General features: G+C 37.3%; 1 protein-coding gene across 10 annotated transcripts in view; it reads right to left on the bottom strand.

The window, feature by feature from the left end:
- Nucleotides 1-421: 421 nt before the first annotated feature.
- Nucleotides 422-20,807, bottom strand: part of Naa16 (N-alpha-acetyltransferase 16, NatA auxiliary subunit) — a 64,133-nt gene continuing 43,747 nt past the window's right edge. For 4 of the 10 annotated variants that reach the window (XM_042685681.1, XM_042685683.1, XM_042685684.1 and 1 more), the window contains 10 exons: nucleotides 19,543-19,712; nucleotides 19,073-19,225; nucleotides 17,165-17,293; nucleotides 10,817-11,030; nucleotides 9,464-9,657; nucleotides 6,937-7,045; nucleotides 5,904-6,002; nucleotides 4,958-5,101; nucleotides 3,701-3,798; nucleotides 1,492-2,228 (listed from right to left, as the gene is read on the bottom strand). In XM_042685681.1, coding sequence (XP_042541615.1) covers nucleotides 2,028-2,228; nucleotides 3,701-3,798; nucleotides 4,958-5,101; nucleotides 5,904-6,002; nucleotides 6,937-7,045; nucleotides 9,464-9,657; nucleotides 10,817-11,030; nucleotides 17,165-17,293; nucleotides 19,073-19,225; nucleotides 19,543-19,712 — 1,511 coding nt within the window. In that variant the 3' untranslated portion in view covers nucleotides 1,492-2,027. Of the gene's footprint in view, nucleotides 1,071-1,491; nucleotides 2,229-3,700; nucleotides 3,799-4,957; nucleotides 5,102-5,903; nucleotides 6,003-6,936; nucleotides 7,046-8,601; nucleotides 8,980-9,463; nucleotides 9,658-10,816; nucleotides 11,031-11,052; nucleotides 11,267-16,179; nucleotides 16,253-16,443; nucleotides 16,587-17,164; nucleotides 17,294-19,072; nucleotides 19,226-19,542; nucleotides 19,713-20,807 lie in introns of those variants that run through there. The other 6 variants (XR_006148256.1, XM_042685685.1, XR_006148257.1 and 3 more) reach the window with 6 other exon arrangements.

Here is a 20,807-nt window from a genome sequence, read left to right as displayed (position 1 = left end):
CCTCAAGCTCTCATTTGGCTTCTTCACTCAAGACTATCTCTCTACCACTTGAGCCACAGCTCCACTTCTAGCTTTTTGCTGGTGAATTGAAGACAAGAGTCTCACAGACTTTCCTACCCTGACTGAATTCAAACGACAATCCTCAGCTAAGTCACTTGTCTAGGCCACCAGGGCCACCTTTTTTTTTTTTTTTTGCTTTGAGCACAAAAGCTAAGGGAGAGTGCCCAGGCCCCAAGTTCAGGTCCTAGTACTGTCATAACAAACAAACAAACAACAAGCTGCTATTACACCAAAACATATTTGGTAGTTAGTAATTGAGAACTCCTTGTTCTATAAACTTGAAAAGATGAATAAGTTTGTCCTCAAAGAACATTTTACAAAACTATTTTGGCCATATAATAAAAGCACAAATACACAAAAGTAACTGTGTACAAAATAATTTATTATAGCATTATCTAAGCAGGTATTATTTTACAGTGAGTTTTAACTCCTCCTCCCCCTTAGTAATTATAAATCTGAAAGCTTTAGAGTCAAAGAACATTATTTTAATTAAATTATTTGTCTTAATCTCCCTTTTTGAGTTTACATTTGCTTGAAAGGAAGCAGTAATATTACAGTCATATTTACACAGCTCTGAGACATACTGAATGATTCCATTACTGTTTCCTGCACAAGACATGACAAAAAGCTCTCTCTCCAAAAAGGTATCTCCCCCAAAACACCACAATTCTGTTCTTCTAATGGGAGTAAATTCTCGTTTCACTTAGAGATTTAAAAATACATTTAATAGTCACTGTACAGCTAGAAGAAGTGGTTTATTTATTTCTATTCAGGCCCATTAAGCTCTTCCAAAACGCATTACTTCTTAGGGTAAATTACTTGTGAACTCCCTAAGCAACTCAGTTAAAACAGCACAACTCTAGCATGTGGGTCATTAAGACTAGCATAGATAGGCAATGAATTTACCAATAAATTTACATGATTAGAAGGCAAATCTATTTCACATTCAGAATATTTTACATAAAACTGGAGTACCTTTGTTCAACCAGAAAGTATCATTTCCTTAGATACTGCAAAAGAAAGGCAAATAATGAAAAATTGAGAAAAAAAAGGCAAATTAAAATAAATTTTAAAATAAACCTTAATATATGGCCTAAGTAATTCTCTATTCACATACGGTTAATACTTTAAAAGAAATAAAAGCAAGCAAATAAGCAAACCAATAAAACAGGGATCAAAATACAGATACTGAAAGATTCTGAAAGAATCTTCTGAAAGATCTAAGAAAAATAATTCAAAAGGACAATATATAATTTTACTTAATCAGAAATTATCTAATTATTATTATATTTTTATTTTTGTCAGTTCTGGGGCTTAAACTCAGGGCCCAGGCATTGAGCTTTTTTGCTCAATGCTAGCACTCAGTCACTTGAGCCACAGCACCACTTCTGGCTTTTCTGTTTATGTGGTACTGAGGAATCAAACTCAGGGCTTCATGGATGCTAGTCAAGCACTCTACCACTAAGCCACATTCCCAGCCCTCTTTTTTATTTTTGTGCTTGTAACTGGGGATTTGACTCAAGGCCGTATCACTGTACCTTAACTTTTTTCACTCAAGGCTAGCATGCTACACAGCTCTACTTTGAGCCTGTTGTTAGTTAGACTTTCCTGCCTGATCTGGCTTTGAAGAGGGATGCTCAGCTCTCAGCCTCCTGAGTGCCTACAATTAGAGCCACGAGTGCAGACAATCAGGAATTCTTAAGTTATGACAGGCCAGCAAGAGCAGCTACCACAGTGCTGCTGATAATGAGAAAAACTATGCAAGTATTTTTACTTTTACAAACTAAAGAAGTAATTTTAGCAGATGTTTGTGTAGTCAGGGAATAAAATAAGATTTCAAAATACTCCATTTAAAAACTATCTAAATATTTCATTTCACATCTATATTAAATTGCACCTTGGGGGAGAAAAAAACCCTTGATGTAAATTCAGCTGTGAGTCTGCAGGAGTCAGCTTCTTACAAGATTTCAGATTTCATTTGTTAAGACATCACAGTTATCAGCTGTACAGTTCAGTGCTTCACTGGTACTGTGGACTTCATTCAGAGTAGGCAGGAAAGCAGATGTATAAGGAAACAAGTTATGACAGGCCATTCTATATTCTTCATACTGGGAGCTACAGTTCCCAAAGCTGCCATCAAGCAGTGCCTCAGAAACCTTTATTAAAGTCTAATGAAACAAATGGGAAATACAAATTAGTTAAATAAAAAGCTTACTTACAACAACTTTAATCAAAAGAAGCAATTTGTTATTTAAGCCAAGATAAAGATGGCAAAGCCTCAGTATAAAATAATATTTTCCTATCTATAGTAATCATCTAAAATAAAATATTTAAAAAAAAAATTAATAACCAATTCTGTCAGCCCATAATCTTAGCTACTTGTGAAGTGGAGATGGTTGGAGAGTCTCAATGTTCAACCGTTCAGGCATAAAATTTCATGACTCTAGTACCCAATGGCCAGGCAAGAGGTACATTTCACTTATCCCACTACAGGGTAAAAGCAATGCCTAGGCACAGCAGTGCACACGTCATCCCCAGCCACATAGAGAACCACAAATAGAAAGATCAAAACCCAGGCCACCCAAGGCATAAAGCAAGCCCTACCTTGAAAATTACAAAAAGGTGCTGGAGGAAAAGGTCAAGTAGTAGAGCCTTAAACACCTGCCTTGCAAGTGTGAGGCCTTAGTTCAGTCACCCATACTTCCTGGGGGGATTAGGGGAGAAGGACCCAGCATCACCACAGAAACAAAACACTTCTGAAGCACACTTTGTGGTAGATGCCTAGAAACTAAACATTCAGGAGGCTGAAGCAAGAGTTCTAGGCCAGTGTGAGCTAACAGAACTCTTATCTCAAAAACAAAACAAAAAACAACTTTGCAAACCCTTTAAAAATAAATAAAATCCAATAGTTGAAAAAACTTTAAAATTGTGATCAGCAAGGAAAGTGTCTTTTATATAACAACATCTCCCACTTGAGTGAGTGCATGGTCATGCACAAAGCATTTTGTACTTAGTCTGTTCAGGTCACTAATGCACTTACTCCATGAGAGGCATGGTGCTTTCATCTTCCTCTTCAATAAGCAGAAAAAAGGTAACTTGCCTGAAGTCACTCAGCTAATAATTGGTAGAACTGTCATTTACACTCAGGAAGAAAACTCTAGACATTCACACAGTGAGGTCAAAGGAGGATGTTCTTAGGAGAGGATCACAAAGATGATCATATAAAATGATGTTTATTGAAATGGAAACAAGAGAATTTTTTTCTCTCCTTTGTTGCTCTTTTTGTTTTCTGTACCTTTTATCTTGTTTGTAAGTTTATCTGTTTGGGGAGGCTAAGAGAGGAGCACAGAAATGGTGGGACAAAGGGTGAACAAACGCAGCAGTGGTACTCACTAGACACTATGTTGAAAATTAGCTATACAACTTGCGGAAGGGGGGGGCAGATGGGAGGGGAAAACTGGGAGAGAAGAAAGAAAAGAGGTGACGCTGTTAAAAAAGAAAACTACTCATTACTGGACTTATGTAACCATAACCCCTCTGTATATCACCTTTACAATAAAAAAAAAAAGAATTATGTTTTAGAAGCACATGCTTTGCTAGCTTGCTCAGTATCCATAAATCAGTCTGTAAAAAACCTTACCTTTACATTTTTATCTTTTACAGTCTCATCCAACCTAGTGGCTATAGTAATTGCTTTCTCTTGCCTTGATTTGTCCAGAAAATACATCATTTTAGCACCTGAAATTAAACAAAATTTTAACACAGTGGAAAATATATGTTCAATATATTCCACATGTGCTATAAAATTATTTGCTACTGTTATTACAAATGCTGTATCACTTTAAATACTAGTATCTTATTCCATCAATTTAACAGTGCTCTCCTATTATTGACTATGTATATATTTGTTCCTATTCTTTACTCAATATTTACACAAAGTATCTAAGTAGTTATTCTACACTTAAAGATGTTTACTTTGAATTAATTTTTTTGTTTGCTTTGTTTTTGTGGGGATAGAATCTAAATATGTAGCCCAAGGTAGCTTCAAATTCTTTTTTATTTTTTTTTTTTGGTCAGTCATGGGGCCTGAACTCTAGGCCTAGGCATTGTTCCTCAGGTCTTCAGCTCAAGGCTAGCGCTCTACCACTTGAGCCACAGCACCACTTCTTGCTTTTTCCTGCTTAAGTGGTGCCGAGGAATTGAATCCAGGGCTTCATGCATGCATAGCAAGCACTCAACCACTGAGCCAACTTCCCAGCCCATGGCTTCAAATTCTTGAACCTCCTATTTCAGCCTCCAAATGCTGGGATCACAAATATACATCATGTTTGGTGCTAGATTAATGCTTAAAATTATTTATAAAACTTTGACTACAGAACCAAAAAACACAAGTTATTTTCTGCTCTTGAGAAAAGTGACAAGTTGCTTTCGTAAGAGGCTGGGCCAATTTACACTGAAACCAATGAAGTATACTTGCTTGTCACATCCCTAACACTACTCTTCTTTAAAGCAAGAACAAAACCTCTGCTCATTTGAAAGAAATAAATGGTATTGTGTTCATTTTTTCTCTCATAACTAGTGAAGTTCTTTTTTTTTGAGGGGGGGGAGGAGGGATCCGGTCATGGGGCCTGAACTCTGGGCCTGAGCGCTGTCCCTCAGCTCTTCAGCTCAAGGCTAGTGTTCTACCACTTGAGCCACAGCGCCACTTCCGGCTTTTTTCTTTTTTGCTTATGTGGTGCTGAGGAATCGAACCCAGGGCCTCATGCATGCAAGGCAAGCGCTCTACCAGTGAGCCACCTTCCCAGCCCTAGTGAAGCATTTTTGAATGTTTGTTTCTCACCATATTCTAACATAAATGTTTACATAAACATTTTAACCATCATAGCTAAACACAAACCTGAAAGCAGATGTTGAAGAGAGGTAGTGTTATACTTGAGAAAATCCTCATTAAAACTTTCCAAATCTTTGTTGACAAATATTTTCTGCATTTCTTGAGATAGTACCTGACCCACAACATCAGGAAGATTACTCTGACTGGATACTACAAAACCAAAAACATTTGGATATTTTCGTTTTTCATGCCTTTTGAAAAAAACATCAACTGACAACCTTTGTATTTAGTATAAGCTTTCTGTATGCACAGTACAAATACTAGTACTCCTTTGGAATATAAGTATATTCTAGCTTAAAGAATGCACTAATTCCTACTTAACTAACATGTTTAGTTTACTTTGGTATTTTCAGTTAAATATTATAAGCATTACCTTGTATTATGTTTCTTTAATGTCTATCAAAAAAAAAAAAAAAAAGCAAAGCAGCTCCTATTTGCTTCTATACTTGCTTTTTCATAAACATTGCCTTTTTTTGAGGGGGAGGGAGGAGTTCTGGGGCTTGAACTCTTAGCCTGGGCACTGTCCCTGAGCTCTTCAGCTCAAGGCAAGCACTCTACCACTTAAGCCACAGCACCACTTCTGGTTTTCTGGTGGTTAATTGGAGGTAAGAGTCTCACGGGGAATTTCCTGCCCGGGCTGGCCTTTAACCGTGATCCTCAGCTCTCTGCCTCTGGTGTAGCTAGTATTACAGGAGTGAGCCACCAGCGCCTGTTAACATTGTCTTTTTTTTGGGGGTCCAGTCGTGGGGCCTGAACTCTGGGCCTGGGCGCTGTCCCTCAGCTCTTCAGCTCAAGGTTAGCGTTCTACCACTTGAGCCACAGCGCCACTTCAGGCTTTTTTCTTTTTGCTTATGTGGTGCTGAGGAATCAAACCCAGGGCCTCAGGCATGCAAGGCAAATGCTCTACCACTAAGCCACCTTCCCAGCCCAACATTGTCTTTTTTATACTTACCAGATTTAGAAAACTTAACTAAGCATTCATGTAACCATGGGTTATTACTGTTGATGGCAAAAGCTCGTTTGACAGATTGTAGCATTAATAGAAACTTCCCTATGTGAAAAAAAAATGCAAGAATCATAGCATTATTATTTGTACCTTATTTGCTTCATCTTTAGCATCACTTAAAAAAAATAACAAAATGTTGTTTTTACTATAACATTCATAAGCAAAATGTAAAACTGACTTACATTATCAAAGCCAATTTTGCTTTCCAAAAAAAGCTTGCAAATTCATGAAAAACTGCTTTGGTAAACAGTCTGACTGGTCAAACTGTTCTTAAACTAGATTTGCATGTAATATTTTAATGGGATTAGTAGCCTTTTGTGGACTGCTGAAATAAAGTTCTTAGATAAAAAGAGCTCTCACAGAGATTAAACTGAACAGTCATCAACATAATTAAAGATTAAAAAGTAAACTCAAGGGTGAACAAATGCAGCAATATTACTCACTGGACACTATGTTTTAAATGAACTACAACCAAAAAAACTGAACTATACAACTTGTGGGTGGGAATGGGAGGGAAAGAAACTTGTTAGCAAGCGAAGAAGTGATATTGTCTAGAAAGAAATGTACTCTTGGGAGTTGGGAATGTGGCTTAGTGGTAGAGTGCTTGCCTAACATGTATGAAGCCCTGGGTTTGGTTCCTCAGCATCACATAAAAAAACAGAAGAGCCAGAAGTGATGCTGTGGCTCAAGTGGTTGAGTGCTAGCATGAGCAAAATAAAGCTCAGGACAGTGCCCAGGCCTTGAATTCAAGCCCCAGGACTCCCCGCCCCCCCCACAAAAGTACTCTTTACCTACTTTATATAACCATAACCACCCCCCCCCCCACTTTGTACATCGGCTTTAAAATAACAACGAAAAGTTTAAAAAACAAACTCAAGGCTAGGGATGTAGCTCAGTTGTAAAGTATTTGCCCTAGCACATGTTTAACTCCCTCATACTGCAAAACTATTTTTTTAAACTAATTCAAACTTTTTATTACCTTTTCTAAAATATATTTCAAATGCCAGGAGATGAGTTTCAATGTTATCAGCAACAAGGTTTTTAAGAGGAATAAGGAACTTGATAGCTTCTTCTAATGGATTCTCTACCTATTTGAAGCAGGAAGGAAAAAAAATTTATATTTAAAAATCAGCTATATAAACACAATCTCCTAAAAATCTTAACGTATCTATGTAGTTTGGGTAGTTTCTCTTTTTTCATGCTGGTATTCGGGCTTAAATGCTTAAATTCAGGGAATTGTCCCTTAGCATTTTTTACTCAAGCCTAATGCTCTTCGGCTGAGCTACATCTCTACTTGTTGCTTGCTAATTAGAGAGAAGAGTCTCATTCTTGGGCTGGGAAGGTGGCTCAGTGGTAGAGTGCTTGCCTTGCATGCATGAGGCCCTGGGTTCGATTCCTCAGCACCACATAAGCAAAAAGCAAAAAGCCGGAAGTGGCGCTGTGGCTCAAGTGGTAGAGCGCTAGCCTTGAGCTGAAGAACTGAGGGACAGCGCCCAGGCCCAGATTTTAGGCCCCACGCCAGACCAAAAAAAAAAGGTTAAATTGTTCTACAGACTATAAAAAGACCATGTACTTTATGAAAAAATATATCGTGTTCCTTAGATATTACCAACACCTAAATCTAGTGACAAATGAATATAACAGCGTTCTATAATTTGAAAAAAAATGATAAATTTTAAGTACACTCAATTTAATAAACCAGAAAGCTACATATTTTCCTCTATCTGCTTCAAAATAATTTTATTAAGCCTTTAAGGAAATCCTAGAGACAAAGTGTAGCATCTGTGCAGCTAAATCATTATCTCTAGTTAAACATATAAAGTCATTAATTCCATATTTTGCCAGGCACTAGTGATTCATGCCTGCAATCTTAGCTACTCAGGAGGCTGAGAACTAAGGATTACAGTTCAAAGCTAGCCCTCGCAGAAAGTCTATGAAACTCTTATCTCCAATTAACCAGCTCAAAATGGAGCTGTGCCTTGCCTCAATAGCAGGGCTCTAGCCTTAACTGAAAAAGCAAAGGGAGAGGGCTCTGGCCCTGAGTTCAAGCCCCAATATCAGCACAAAATAAAGAAAAAAGAAAGTTCCATTACTTCATAAGACATCTGTATAACAAATTTCTTATCTTGCAGTGCCGTAGATTTTAAGTGCCCACCTGTCTGCTTTACTGGGCTCAAAATCCAGGGGTCAACAGGACTGCATTTCCTTTGGGGGCTCTAAGAGAAAATTCATTTCCATTATTTTTTCTGTTTCTGAAGGCGACTACATTCCTTGGATTATGGCCCTCTCCCATTTCTTTAAACGTACCAACAGGCTAAGTCAATCCTTCAGTCACATTGTAAAACGGAATTCGGAAATCCTTACCCAAAAGACCATCAGAGACCGTCACCAATGTAAAAGCAAGGAGTCTATTGCAAGCTCGAGCTTGGTCCTCCGCGTACCAGGTAACTGGTGACGCTAAGAGGCCCCGAGCCCAGGGTTATAGTACTTTTTATACACTCTTTAGGGAAGGCAGGGACTTTGTATACATCATAGCACCTTACAACAAATTATTACACATCGAGGGAAAATCATAGTACAATTCTATAGTATGATTGGCACACTACAAAGCAGAAACAGGTTGTTGGTTAGATCAGAGGGCTGACGTCCTTTAAACAGGTTGGCTTGCACCACAGGGAGTCACCAGGGGATACCTGCTAAACTGCAGGGTTCCTTTCTTAAACAAACACCACCTTCGGCCTGACTGCAGGGGTAACCACGCCCTCCAGCACCTGCTTGCCCGAGAGATTTTCTCAAGGATTGTTGATGTTTCTAGTTGCCAGAGAATTGCTTCTTCTGTTCATTCCCAGGCTGGGCTCATGGTCATTCCCAGGCTGGGCTCATGGTCAGCTGCATAACTCATACTTCGGAAGATGACAGCTAGCTCAAGATGGAGTCACTCAGGCCTCAGACTCTTCAACATCACCCCAATCTCTTCTGCTTTCCGCTGTTTGCACAACTCTATCTGATCGCATTGGGTAATCTGGATAAATCCAGGAGAATCACAACCTTAAATTCCATCTGCTACCTAATTCACTTTTGCCTTTTCAGATCACACATTTATAGGCTCTGGAGATTGACATTACTCTAGGACATAACAATTCTGTGCATACTTCACAGTAGAAAAATTCTGCATATTGTCACTCAACAATACCTGATGACTATTGCAAATGGCTTTTTTTTTTTTTAAACTCGGTGCCTGGCCACTGTCCCTGAGCCTCTTTTGCTCAAGGCTAGCATTCTACCACTTGAGCCACAGTGCCACTTCTGGCCTTTTCTGTTTATGTGGCGCTGAGGAATCGAACCCAGGGCTTCATGCATGCTAGGCAAGCACTCTACCACTAAGCCACATTCCTGGCCCACAAATAACTTCTGATTTATACATCTAAGTAAGTTGTGTTTGTGTCCAGAAAAGAACCAAAGAGAATAAATTTGATCAAGTAACAATATCAGTACATTCATCTCACCCTTTCCAATTTTTCAGGTGTAAGTTCTTCCTTAAGACTACTGGCTGTTTCTTCTTCATCATCTCTTTTCTTCTTTTGACTTTTCTGTTGACGTTCCCTTTCCACATGTTTTCTCGCTTCTTCTAATTTAGCCTTTTTCTGAGCTCTTCTTTGCTTGCTAAGTAATTTCTTTAATTCTTTGGCCGACAGGCTTTCTACATATATTCAGATGAAGAAATGTTACTGATCAATGTTTACACTATTAATATAACCATATGTATGTGTGTATAAATATGCCATCTACATCAAAGGTTTTGGAAAATGTATTCCTATAACTGGCAAAAAAACCTGACCCACAACAGGCATCCAGGCCAGGCACTGGTGGCTCACACTTGTAATCCTTGCTACTCAGGAGGATGAGATCTGAGGATTTCGGTTCAAAGCCAGCCCAGGCAGAAAAGTCCATAAGACTTTTATCCTCCAATAAACTACTCAGAAAAAGCCAAAAGTGGCGCTGTGGCTCAAGTTGTAAAGAACTAGCCTGGAACACAAAGAGACCTGGGGACAGTGCCTAGGCCCCGAGTTCAAGCCCTAGGACTTGCCAAAAAAAAAAAAAGGTATACAGTCAGTACCAATCACATTAACTATAATGAATCAATTCTAGCACAATTCTGCCTTCTATACAATATAAGTAATTTCATGCAAATTTCATGCAAGTCACTCTATTCCGTTTAAGTCTCAAAGGGGCTAATACCACCAATTAGCATTTTATTTTTAATAAAGTAGACATTGTACCATTTAAGAATTCCCTTAAGAAGATCAAAGCTATTTTCAGTTATAACCTAAAGAAACAAAACAAAACATGGCTATTTCTATTTTTCCTAAACTGATCTTACTAAACCAGTTGGCTGAAGCAGAAACAGCCTGAGGCTGGCACAGCGAGACTGTGTCTCAAAAAAGAAAATGAAGAAAATAAAAATTAAGAAACCCATTCCCAAGTGGCGCTGTACCTCAAGTGGTAGAGCACTCGCCTTGAGTTGAAGAGCTGAGGGACAACGCCCAGGCCGAGTTCAAGCCCCACGACCGACAAAAAAAAAAAAAAAAAAGAAACCCATTCCCTTAGAGTGATTAAGACTCATCAATCCTTTGACTTTTTTTAGCTATATTAATTATCTAATATTGTCTTTGAATCCTTTTGATAATACCCTTTATTTTTATTGTCATTTATTATAAAAATGTATGGGGACAGTAAGATAATTCAATATATGTATACAATGTACAAATCATCTCCTTAAACACTTAATTATCTGCTTTTCTATACAAAGTTAATAACATTCTGAAATTTGGTGCTCTTTACAAATCTTTTTTAGTTACCTGAATTTATTTCTTGTTGTTTGCTTTCACTGGTTAAGGGATTATCATATAATTTCAAGTATATTTCAATTGCTGATCTAGCAGCCTTGAAATAAACGGCATGTCTTCTGAGAGTATCTTCTAGCCTCAAGAGGTCAACATAGGCACGAAGGGTCATCTTTCTCATGCAGTATGTATGGAAGTCAAATTGATCATCGGTTATCTCAAAAAAATGCTTAAAAACAAAACCACAAAATTACCCCTTACATTTTTATCAATACTGCCCACCTTTTGAAAGAACACCATAAAAAGCCTCAGAACAATTTAAAGTTACAATTCCATTGAGTTGTTTCCTTCCACTTTAACACTACAAAGGATATCAAGTTGTCAGCATTCAACTTGAAGCATCTTTTCCATAATCCATACCTGTCCCCTATAAATCATGCCTTGTGATGACACTCAACTTCTATGCTGAAAATTAAAAGATCAGGTTACATATTGGTATTTTAGTCTTAAAATTTTTTCTTCTCTGTATTCAAGAGAAAAATGAGTAAAACTCTGGAGACTACACACATGTAGGTTTATACAAAATGTTCATAAATCTCACTCAGCTCTTAAGAGGGTGCCCTGTCACTTCCGCCCACTTTCCTCACACAGAGCCTAACACATACCAGACATTCTGTCAGCACAGATCTGCCAATTAGGCACGTGAACCTGAATAGTCTTTTAATTTCTCAGAGCTTTAATTTAATCGAAGAATTTAAAAAAATCAGCCAGTTTCTTTCTTTATTAATATTTGCTAGTCCTGGAGCTTGACTCAGGACCTGAGAGCTGTCCCTGAGCATTTTTGCTCAAGGTGTATTCTGTACCACTTGAGCCATAGCTCCACTTCCCTCTTTTTGGTAGTTAATTGGAGGTAAGAACCTTATGGACTACCCTGATTGGCTTCAAACTGTGATCTTCAGATCTCAGCCTCCCAGCTACTATAGCTAGGATTACAGGTTTGAGCCACTGTTGCCTGGCTGAAATAAACCAGATTCTTAAGGTGCTTAAAGGATCAAATGAGAAGATACTTTTAAGTTCATTCTCAACAGTAAACTGCAATACAAAGGCAACAAAGGCAGTTTTCTCTTATTCAACAAAGTCATAAGTTTCTTAACCTGACCCTGACCCCCTAATTCATGAATACATGACCCCCTAAAATAATCTGTTCCATGGAAAGAAGAAAACCCCACAGTTTTGTAATTTTATGTTCTCCTCAATATAAATTTCTACTTCTGATTCTCTTTTCCCCTAATTTGACTTCTTTAAAAAGATAGAAAAAAAATGAGTAAGATTCAATACACCAATGTAAATAAAACTTTTCTATATTCATGCTGCCTCTGTCCTGGGGATAAAGTCCTAATAACTCACTATATGGAAGATACAGTAACTAACCCAATAATCACTTGCTAATTTTAGTCATCTCAGTAATATGAAACATGCTATATACAAAGAAGTTAACTACTTAAGACTTCAATAGAAGATTTCTAAGAAAAGTACAGTGTAGACAAGAAATAGAAAATAAACATTTCATATTAATTCATATTACTAAAAATATACTGTATTTGAAAACTTCATTCTCCCCACTAATAAGACAATTCATTAATAAAAACATGAACTTTGTTTTTTATATCATAGTACTACATTATTCCATAAAATTGTTGGTGGTTTTCCTTGATTTAAGTTCTATCTGGCACCATTATAATAGGTTAAAATTTAAGATACTTGACCAAGGAAAAATGACAATGCTAAAAGTCATGGAACACATATGTGATGAAACATCTAAAAGACTACAGGGCATTTATTAGACTAAGAATTTGCAAAAAGGCAGACAACCAGTTAAAAGAGGTATTTCTAGCAGCATTTGTAAACAGAGATTTTAAATTAGTCTCAGAAGACGTTGTAAGGAACCGAATCACCTGAGCTGCCTCTTAATCAGTAACAGCCCACAGGCTGCCTCTCTCCAGTTAATGTCTTCCATCAACAGGGTGACCAGCTTATCCCAGTTTGCCAAAAGCTTTCCCAGTTTTCTTGTGAAAGCACTATGTCTAAGAATGACTGTTGCTCACTTTATTATTATAAACTAATAATGGAGGTACAAAGAATATAGCTAGATCAGTACAATACTCAGCCACGGCTTATTAATATTTTTGCTTTGGAAGAAAAGAGTGTATTGCAGAATACAACATCAACAACTAAATAATCTTAAACACTTGTTCTCTACGTCTGTCTCTCAGTGATGAGGTAGGGAGCTGGCAGACTGGTGGTGCTCCCAAAATCAGGCTTGAGTCAAATTAAAACAAATGAGCAAAGAATTAAAAAATGCCACTCAGCTTCAGAATGTGACTGTCTTTAAAATTCTGTTAGACCCTCTCTTTTGACTCAGATTCTCCTGTCCATCGTGTCTCAAGAGTTTTTAGATGAGACAACTAAATCTTACAAATAGAAAAGCAACAAAAACCCTGGACATTAAAATAGTACCTAGATCAACTAGGGGAATAAGCAACTTGATTTCTTTTCTACAGAATCTGCAATTATAAAACACATCAATCAAAGAAATACTAAGATGAAACCGGTTTTAATCTATCAGAAATCCTAGAACTAATCAGTTAGAAATATATGTATTACTGCCTCATAACAAATATAAATGAGATTCAATTAAATGAGATGCCAATTATTTTAAAGAGGAAAACTCAAAATTCTTGAGCTAAAGTCATTTAGAATCTTTTTTTATTGGGGTTTTTTTTGTTCCCTAAAAAAATATTTTTATTATCTTTAAGTAGTTGTACAAAGGAGCTGCCACTCAACAATGCAATTTATGATTACAATGTGTCTTGAACACAAGTTTATAACCAATATTTTAGAAGTTTTTTTTTTTTTTTTTGCTTATATGGTGCTGAGGAATCAAACCCAGGGCCTCATGCATGCAAGGGAAGTGCTCTACCACTGAGCCACCTTCTCAGCCCTATTTTAGAAGTTTTAATAAAACTTTTTGTAGCATTTAAACTCAAGGTCTTGAGCCTGCTTGGCTTTCTTGCTCACAGCTGGCCCTCTATGACTTGAGCCACAGCACTAGTCCAGCTTTTTACTTGTTATTTTGGAATAAGAGTCTTAGGGACTTTTCTGCCCAAACCTTTATTCTCTGGATCTCAGCCCCCTGAGTAGCCAGAACTACAGATGTGAGTCAAAGGTATCTGGAAATTTTCAAGAAACAAATTTCAATTTTCAAGCATCAGACTGGGCTGGGCTACATAACATCTGCACCTCATCTTAAAATCCTACTTGAAGAAGCAAGACGAAGACAGAAAAGGTATGTGGAACACTGGAATTTTAACATTTCAAATCCAGTTTCTAAGACCTCACAACAGTAATGGATCCTAGTAGAAACTGCCTTCAATGAAAGAAAAAATTTAAATGTTTTTTTGAGATGTGCTTTCAGGATATAGCCTAGGCTGGCCTCAAACTCATGATCCTCCTGCCTCTGCTTCCTAAGGGCGGGCATTACAGATATGCACCCTCCATAGCTAGCTTGAAAGAATTCTTGAAGGCAAAAGCAAGACCTAGCACTTACTTGACCTTGTTTCCCAACTTGATTCCTATTTTAAGGTGAAGAATAAAGTTCTTACATATGAAAGGTATTTATTTTCTTATTAAAATATTTGAAATCGAAATCTAAAGTAACTCATGCGGTTACTTACTATAATACTTAAATTTTATAATTACTCTCAAATTCTTTCAATGACACTAGATATTTTCTTTTAGATCGTATTGATTAATTCAATAAATATCTGATAATTCTATTTGTACTAAACATATTTTAACATAAAACCATATGTGTATAATACTTATATTAATCATGAATAAGGTTTTATTTTAGTATAGATACACTCATTATTGAAAGGATTAGTTTTCAAGTAGCATAAAAGGAGGCTCTTACTTGATTTTAGTTCTTCCTATCAACAAATGACAATAGCAAACTCTTTAGACAAACTTTCTAGCAATAATAATTATCTAATATGGTGTTATATCACAATGTTTTCTGCTATGTTTTAATCACTGATAAAAAATGACTTCTTGCAACATTTTTCTTCAAAAATGCTTTTTACCAATTAAATCATTTCTTGAATTAGAAGTAGTTAACTTACATTATAGAATCCATGCTACTCAGTCAAAAATCGCTATAAATTTAAGAGAAAAACCTAAATGAAACTTAGTAATGAAAGACCTACTTACCATATTCTACCAATTCTCAAATAAAATATTAGACCTAGCTACAGGAGAGGCAGAGATGGGAAGATCTCAGTTTGAGGCCAGCATGGGCCAAAAATTCAGCAAAATCCCCATACTTTAAAAAAAAAAAACAGTATAGTATCACATGTCTCTAATCTCAGCTATAAGGAAGGCAGAGAGGTAGTAGGATTACAATCTGAAGCTGGATTTAGGCAAGAATGAAACACTTTCTGAAGCAAAAACTAATGCAGAAAAAAGAAGAGCTGAAGGCATGGTTCAAGTGGTAGAATGCTTGTCCAGCAAGTACAAGGCCCTGATTTCAAATACCGGTACCACCAAAAAATTAGAAAGAATATTAAGGGTAGAAAGAATAGGGCTTAAGTTTACAATAAATAATTCTAGAAATAATCAAAGTTCAGCTGGGCATCCCGGTTCACACTTCTAATCCTAGCTACTCAGGAGGCTGAGATATGAGGATCACAGTTTAAAGCCAGTCTGAGCAGAAAAGTCTGTGAGATTCCAATTAACTAGCAAAAAACTGGAAGTGATGTGGCTCAAGTGGTAGAATACCACTAGCCTTAGTAAAAAAGCAATGGAACAATGCCAATGCCTTGAGTTCAAGCCTCAGTACTGACACCAAAAACAAAAATAGAAGTTATCAAATTTAACTTAAACAGAAAATTTGGTAAGTTCTAGTTATAGTCTTATAGAAACTACTTAATTCAGAAACTAATTTACTTTTCACTAAGGATGTCCTATTAATAAAAATGTTCCTTTCCTTCATAAACAGAATGGGGTTATTTGGTTGACTGTTTTCACACTTCTTACACAAGCACTCTGCCACTTGAGCCATACCCTAGCCCAAGTAGAATATTTTTAAGTGACATCACATAGGGAGTGTTAGCACGAACTAGTAATCCACAGAGGTTCTTAGTTTTTCTGAGACAAGACCTCACTTACTATATAGATCAGGCTGGCCTCATTCACAATCCTACTGCCTCTACTTCTCAAGTGCTGGGATTATAAATGTGCCCCAATTCCTACTCTGATCTACAGCCCATCACAGAAATAATGGTTTGATTTAAACTAGAATGTTTGGATATTTCACATACCTATCATCCAAGCGCTTTATAATTTTCAAGAAGAAAATGAGAAGGTTTTTCTCTACAGATACAGCCATCAAGGCTTAAAAGGGCGAAAGGAAAAAAAAAAGTAAAACTTAGGTTATTTCTATAAAGACTTTCATATAATCCTAGCTCCAGTTCCCATCAAAAGCCACCCGCTAACATACAGCCTTCCTTTTGGGTAACCTCAGAAGTTTGACATGGGAAGAAGGCCAAAGTGACTGACTGCCATGGTGCAGACATCAGGCTCACCTGGCTACGATGCCTGTGGTTTTATACTGCGTCAGCAGGGGAACAGTGGTGCCGAGTGCCCCCACAACTGAGGGCTGCTGAGGACTGCCTCAGGAGTGCATTTGTGGCTCTTTTCCTCCTGTGGTCCATGTGGAAGGAGAGTGCTTCAGAGATGACAAAGAACAGGAAAACAAAAATTCACACAAAGAAAAAGAAAAGTCCCCTCGCTAAGGCAATCACACACAATTCTAAAAGCAAGTAATAAGCCAGCAATCTGGCCATCAATTGCTGCACAGAGTCCTGAATGTGAGAACAAGCATCCTGAGAAGACGAACTGGAGAGAGGCTGACTGAGGACCAGATCCTGACATTCGGATGTGGAAAGAGGTTGCCATCAGCTATGTGTCCTCCTAGGCTAGTGATGAAATTCAAGTAATGGCCTCTTCAGGGAATAGATACTTTGAGTTTTTCTGTCAATAGTTCCAATAGTGGTTTAATAAACTAAAATTTTTTTCCTTTTTAATTCAAATAAAAATATACAGACATGTCAAAAGCACAACCATTTAAGGTCAACAAGAGCAATCATTTATTCACATTTCTTAAGTTTGAAATATTGTAAAGATCAAGAATTTTTTTAAGAGGAAGCAAAGTATTTAAACAAGGCAGAAGATCCTGTATAGAAATCTACCTGCTGTCTTGTCAACTTATTCAAGAAAACTGAAGTCAGAATTCTAACAACTTACCCTTTCTATTTCATGGCATATTTTCAAGGCATCCCCAAATCTCCCAAGTCGCTGATAAGCTGAAATGCATTCTGTCTGAAACCACATACACTGCATTTCATTTAGATTTTCCATGGCAGATATTCCTTCCTGAAATAGAAGCAGTCTTAAATGCAGGAAGCAAGTAGCAAAATGAGTAATAAAAATCCCATGTTTTTTTCAGTTGTGTAATTTCCAACATCAGAAAAAAAATTGCTTTCTTTTATAGCTATTTATGGCTATATTATAACAGTAATAACTAATAATAACAAATAAATATATTGATGTGCTTCCAAAGGCTCCTACTGATTTTCCTTTTTTTTTTTTTGTTTTTTTTTTTTGGTACTGTCTTAGGGCTTGAACTCAGGGCCTGGGCGTTATTCCTTTTCTTTTTTTGCTCAAGGCTAGCCGGAGACCACTTGAGCTACAGCTCAAATGAGGCTTTTTGGTAATTAAAAATGAAAGTCTCATGGTCTTTAATGCCCAGGTTGGCTTTGAACCATGATCCTCAGATCTTAGCCTCCTGAGTAGCTAGAGTTACAGGTGTGAGCCACCAGCAACCAAGGTGTTTCTGCACTTTTTATACTATTTGTCTTCTAATATTTTTAATCACAAACATGAATTACTTTCATGATAGAAAATAGTCTATATGGAAAAGGATATGAAAAGATGGTAAAGAAGAGAACAAAAAGAATACTAGGCTCCAATATTCCAGTGAACTTAATCTCCAGAATGTCAAGAGACTAGCACAGTTCTGAAGGTTACATAAAGGAGAATTAAAAAGTAGCCATATATTACTAGGGAAACATAACTTGGGATATAAACCAAATTTTACACATAAGAATTTTGGTTTTGGTAGGTCATAGAGCTTGAACTCAGGGCCTGGGCACTGTTCCTGAGCTTCTTTTGCTCAAGTCTAGCATTCTAACACTTTCCTGCTTTTTCTATTATGTGGTACTGAGGAACTGAACCCAGGGCTTCATACACAATCAGCAAGCACTCAACCACTAAGCCACATTCCTAGCCCACATAAGAATTTTATACATAAGCTGGGAAGGTGGCTCAGTGGTAGAGCGCTTGCCTTGCATGCCTGAAGCCCTGGGTTCAATTCCCCAGCACCACATAATCAAAAAGAAAAAAGCTGGAAGTGGCGCTATGGTTCAAGTAGTAGAGCGCTAGCCTTGAGCTGAAGAGCTGTTAGACAGCGCCCAGGCCCAGAGTTCAGGCTCCACGACTGGACCCCCCCCCCCCCCAAAAAAAGAATTTTATACATAAACAAGTATACAAATTGGTAATATACCTACATCAAGAAATTTTGTTCCTGTTACTGATTTTTGACCATCCTCTGCCACAAATACAAGAGATACACATACAACCAAGTACAATCATACTTGGCATGTAGGCTAAATGTTATTTTTTTAATGAATTTTTTTTTTTTTTTGGTCGGTCATGGGGCTTGAACTCTGGGCCGGGGCACTGGCCCTCAGCTCTTCAGCTCAAGGCTAGCACTCTACCACTTGAGCCACAGCGCCACTTCTGGTTTTCTGAGTGGTTTTTTGGACATAGAGTCTCATGACCTTTCCTATCCAGGCTGACTTTGAATCATGATCCTCAGATCTCAGCCTCCTGAGTAGCTAGGATGACAGGCATGAGCCACCAGTGCCTGGCTGAATTCTTGCAATCTTCAGTGTTGAGGCTAAAGGTGTGGCTCAGGTGGTAGGGTACCTGCCAATGAGCAGTAAGTGTCAGATACTGAGTTCGAATCCCAGTCTTGGACAAAAGAGAGAGTAAAAAAAGAAATAGACTAAAATAATATTTAGAGGCCACTTTCACAATTTAAGTTAATTTTACTAATTCAGAAAATTACAAGCTATGTGTGGTTTTTCCTACCCTTGTGAACTTAGAGCACATTTCCTCTGCTTCTTTTATCATATTTGCTCGAAGCATGTATTTTGCACATTTGGAATTAATGAATCTATCAGCTGTATCCAAAGACTGAGCTTCATCCATCCACTTTGCAGCTTCTCTGAGATTACCCATATGCTATAAGAGATGAAAGCATTAACCATCAAGAGTCTACGATCAAAAGAACCTTAATGAATGTAAGTTTAAAAAATAAGAAATTTGACATGATGCCTGCCAAAGTTACTAGAAATCTAGATAATAACAATTCCTGTTTACTAAGAATTTAATCAAGTGACTAACACTGATTACACAACTGTGTAGCATAAAAGTTCTTAGGATTATCAGAGTATTAGAGAAAGACTACTATAGGTGCTAGAAGTTACTGTTACAATTCTAAGGGTTATTAAAACAATTGAATTCTTCAACTAGTCAAAAAACATGATTAAGATTTTTACCTTGTAAATTTTTGCTTTCATATAGAATAATTCTATTAGAGTTGGAGTACTAGTTATTGCAACGTTAATATAATCCAAAGCCAAAGAATATTGTCCAAGTTTATCAAAGTGCTGGGCCAGGAAATACTGAACCCAAAGTAGAGTTGTTGGAGGTTCCTTCTCCCCATTCTCTGAAATTAAACAAGTATTAAATTCTTATAGGAAAGAATGCTAAGTAAAACAGACCACATACTTTATCCTATCATACTGCAATTAGTAGCTATTACAGTTTTAAAAAAAAAACAGCAAAAAATGATTCATTTCATCAGAAAGAAGTCTGACTTCATACCCCAAAGTTCAAAAGGTAATAGCAAAGCAGAGAGAATTAAAATCCTAGTTTGGCTGACTTCTAACACCAAACTCCCTCCAAAGAAAACAGTGGTGGGGGAAAAACATAAAATCAATCCAATTCTGTGAACTCTCAAGCTAAAAGAAAATATAAAGAGCCTACATGGAAAAAAAAAAAAAATCAAAGAATGTAATTTTAGCAGAAATAAGAATTGGCACACTGCCAGCATAGAGCCCTTTCTAGGCCTCAACACTATGTTAGAGAAAGCCAAAGCTGAAGGGTATGGCTCAAAGGAAGAGGATACACCCTTCACAAAAGACACATTTCTACCATGAAACTCTTGAAAGCATAGCCAAAGCTTCTAATAAAGATGGATATATATAGGCTGGGAAGGTGGCTCAGTGGTAGAGCACTTGCCTTGCATGCATGAGGCCCTGGGTTCGATTCCTCAGCACCACATAAGCAGAAAAAAACCGGAAGTGGCACTGTGACTCCAGTGGTAGAGCGCTAGCCTTGAGCTGAAGAGCTGAGGGACAGCGCCCAGGCCCAGAGTTCAGGCATCCACGACCCACAAAAAAAAAAAAAAAAAAGATGGATATAAACACAGATAGCTCTATGCTGCCTCTCCTGCACCAGCAAGCAATAGAAAAGTAGAAATAAACTTTCAAAATGGATTTCAGAAAAAAAGACACTAAAACCAAAATAAATTGGAAAAGAGTAAACTTATTACAACAAAACCAACAGGTTTCCTCTTACAGCTAACTAAATGACAAGACAATAAATGATGCGAACATATCACTGCATAAATTAGAACATTATAATGTGAGCAAATTCTTTAAAGGAAGAATTCCATGGCTAGGCATATAGCTCAGTCACAAGTTAAGTTCCTGGCTTTAACCCACATTATCACTACAAAAAAAAAAAAACTCTAATAAAT

Source organism: Dipodomys spectabilis, unplaced genomic scaffold (genome assembly GCF_019054845.1).
Source record: "Dipodomys spectabilis isolate Male_0828 unplaced genomic scaffold, ASM1905484v1 ptg000095l, whole genome shotgun sequence".
Taxonomy (NCBI): Eukaryota; Metazoa; Chordata; class Mammalia; order Rodentia; family Heteromyidae; genus Dipodomys; species Dipodomys spectabilis.
The sequence above is the reverse complement of the archived record's forward strand: the minus strand, read 5'-3'. Positions and strand labels throughout refer to the sequence as shown.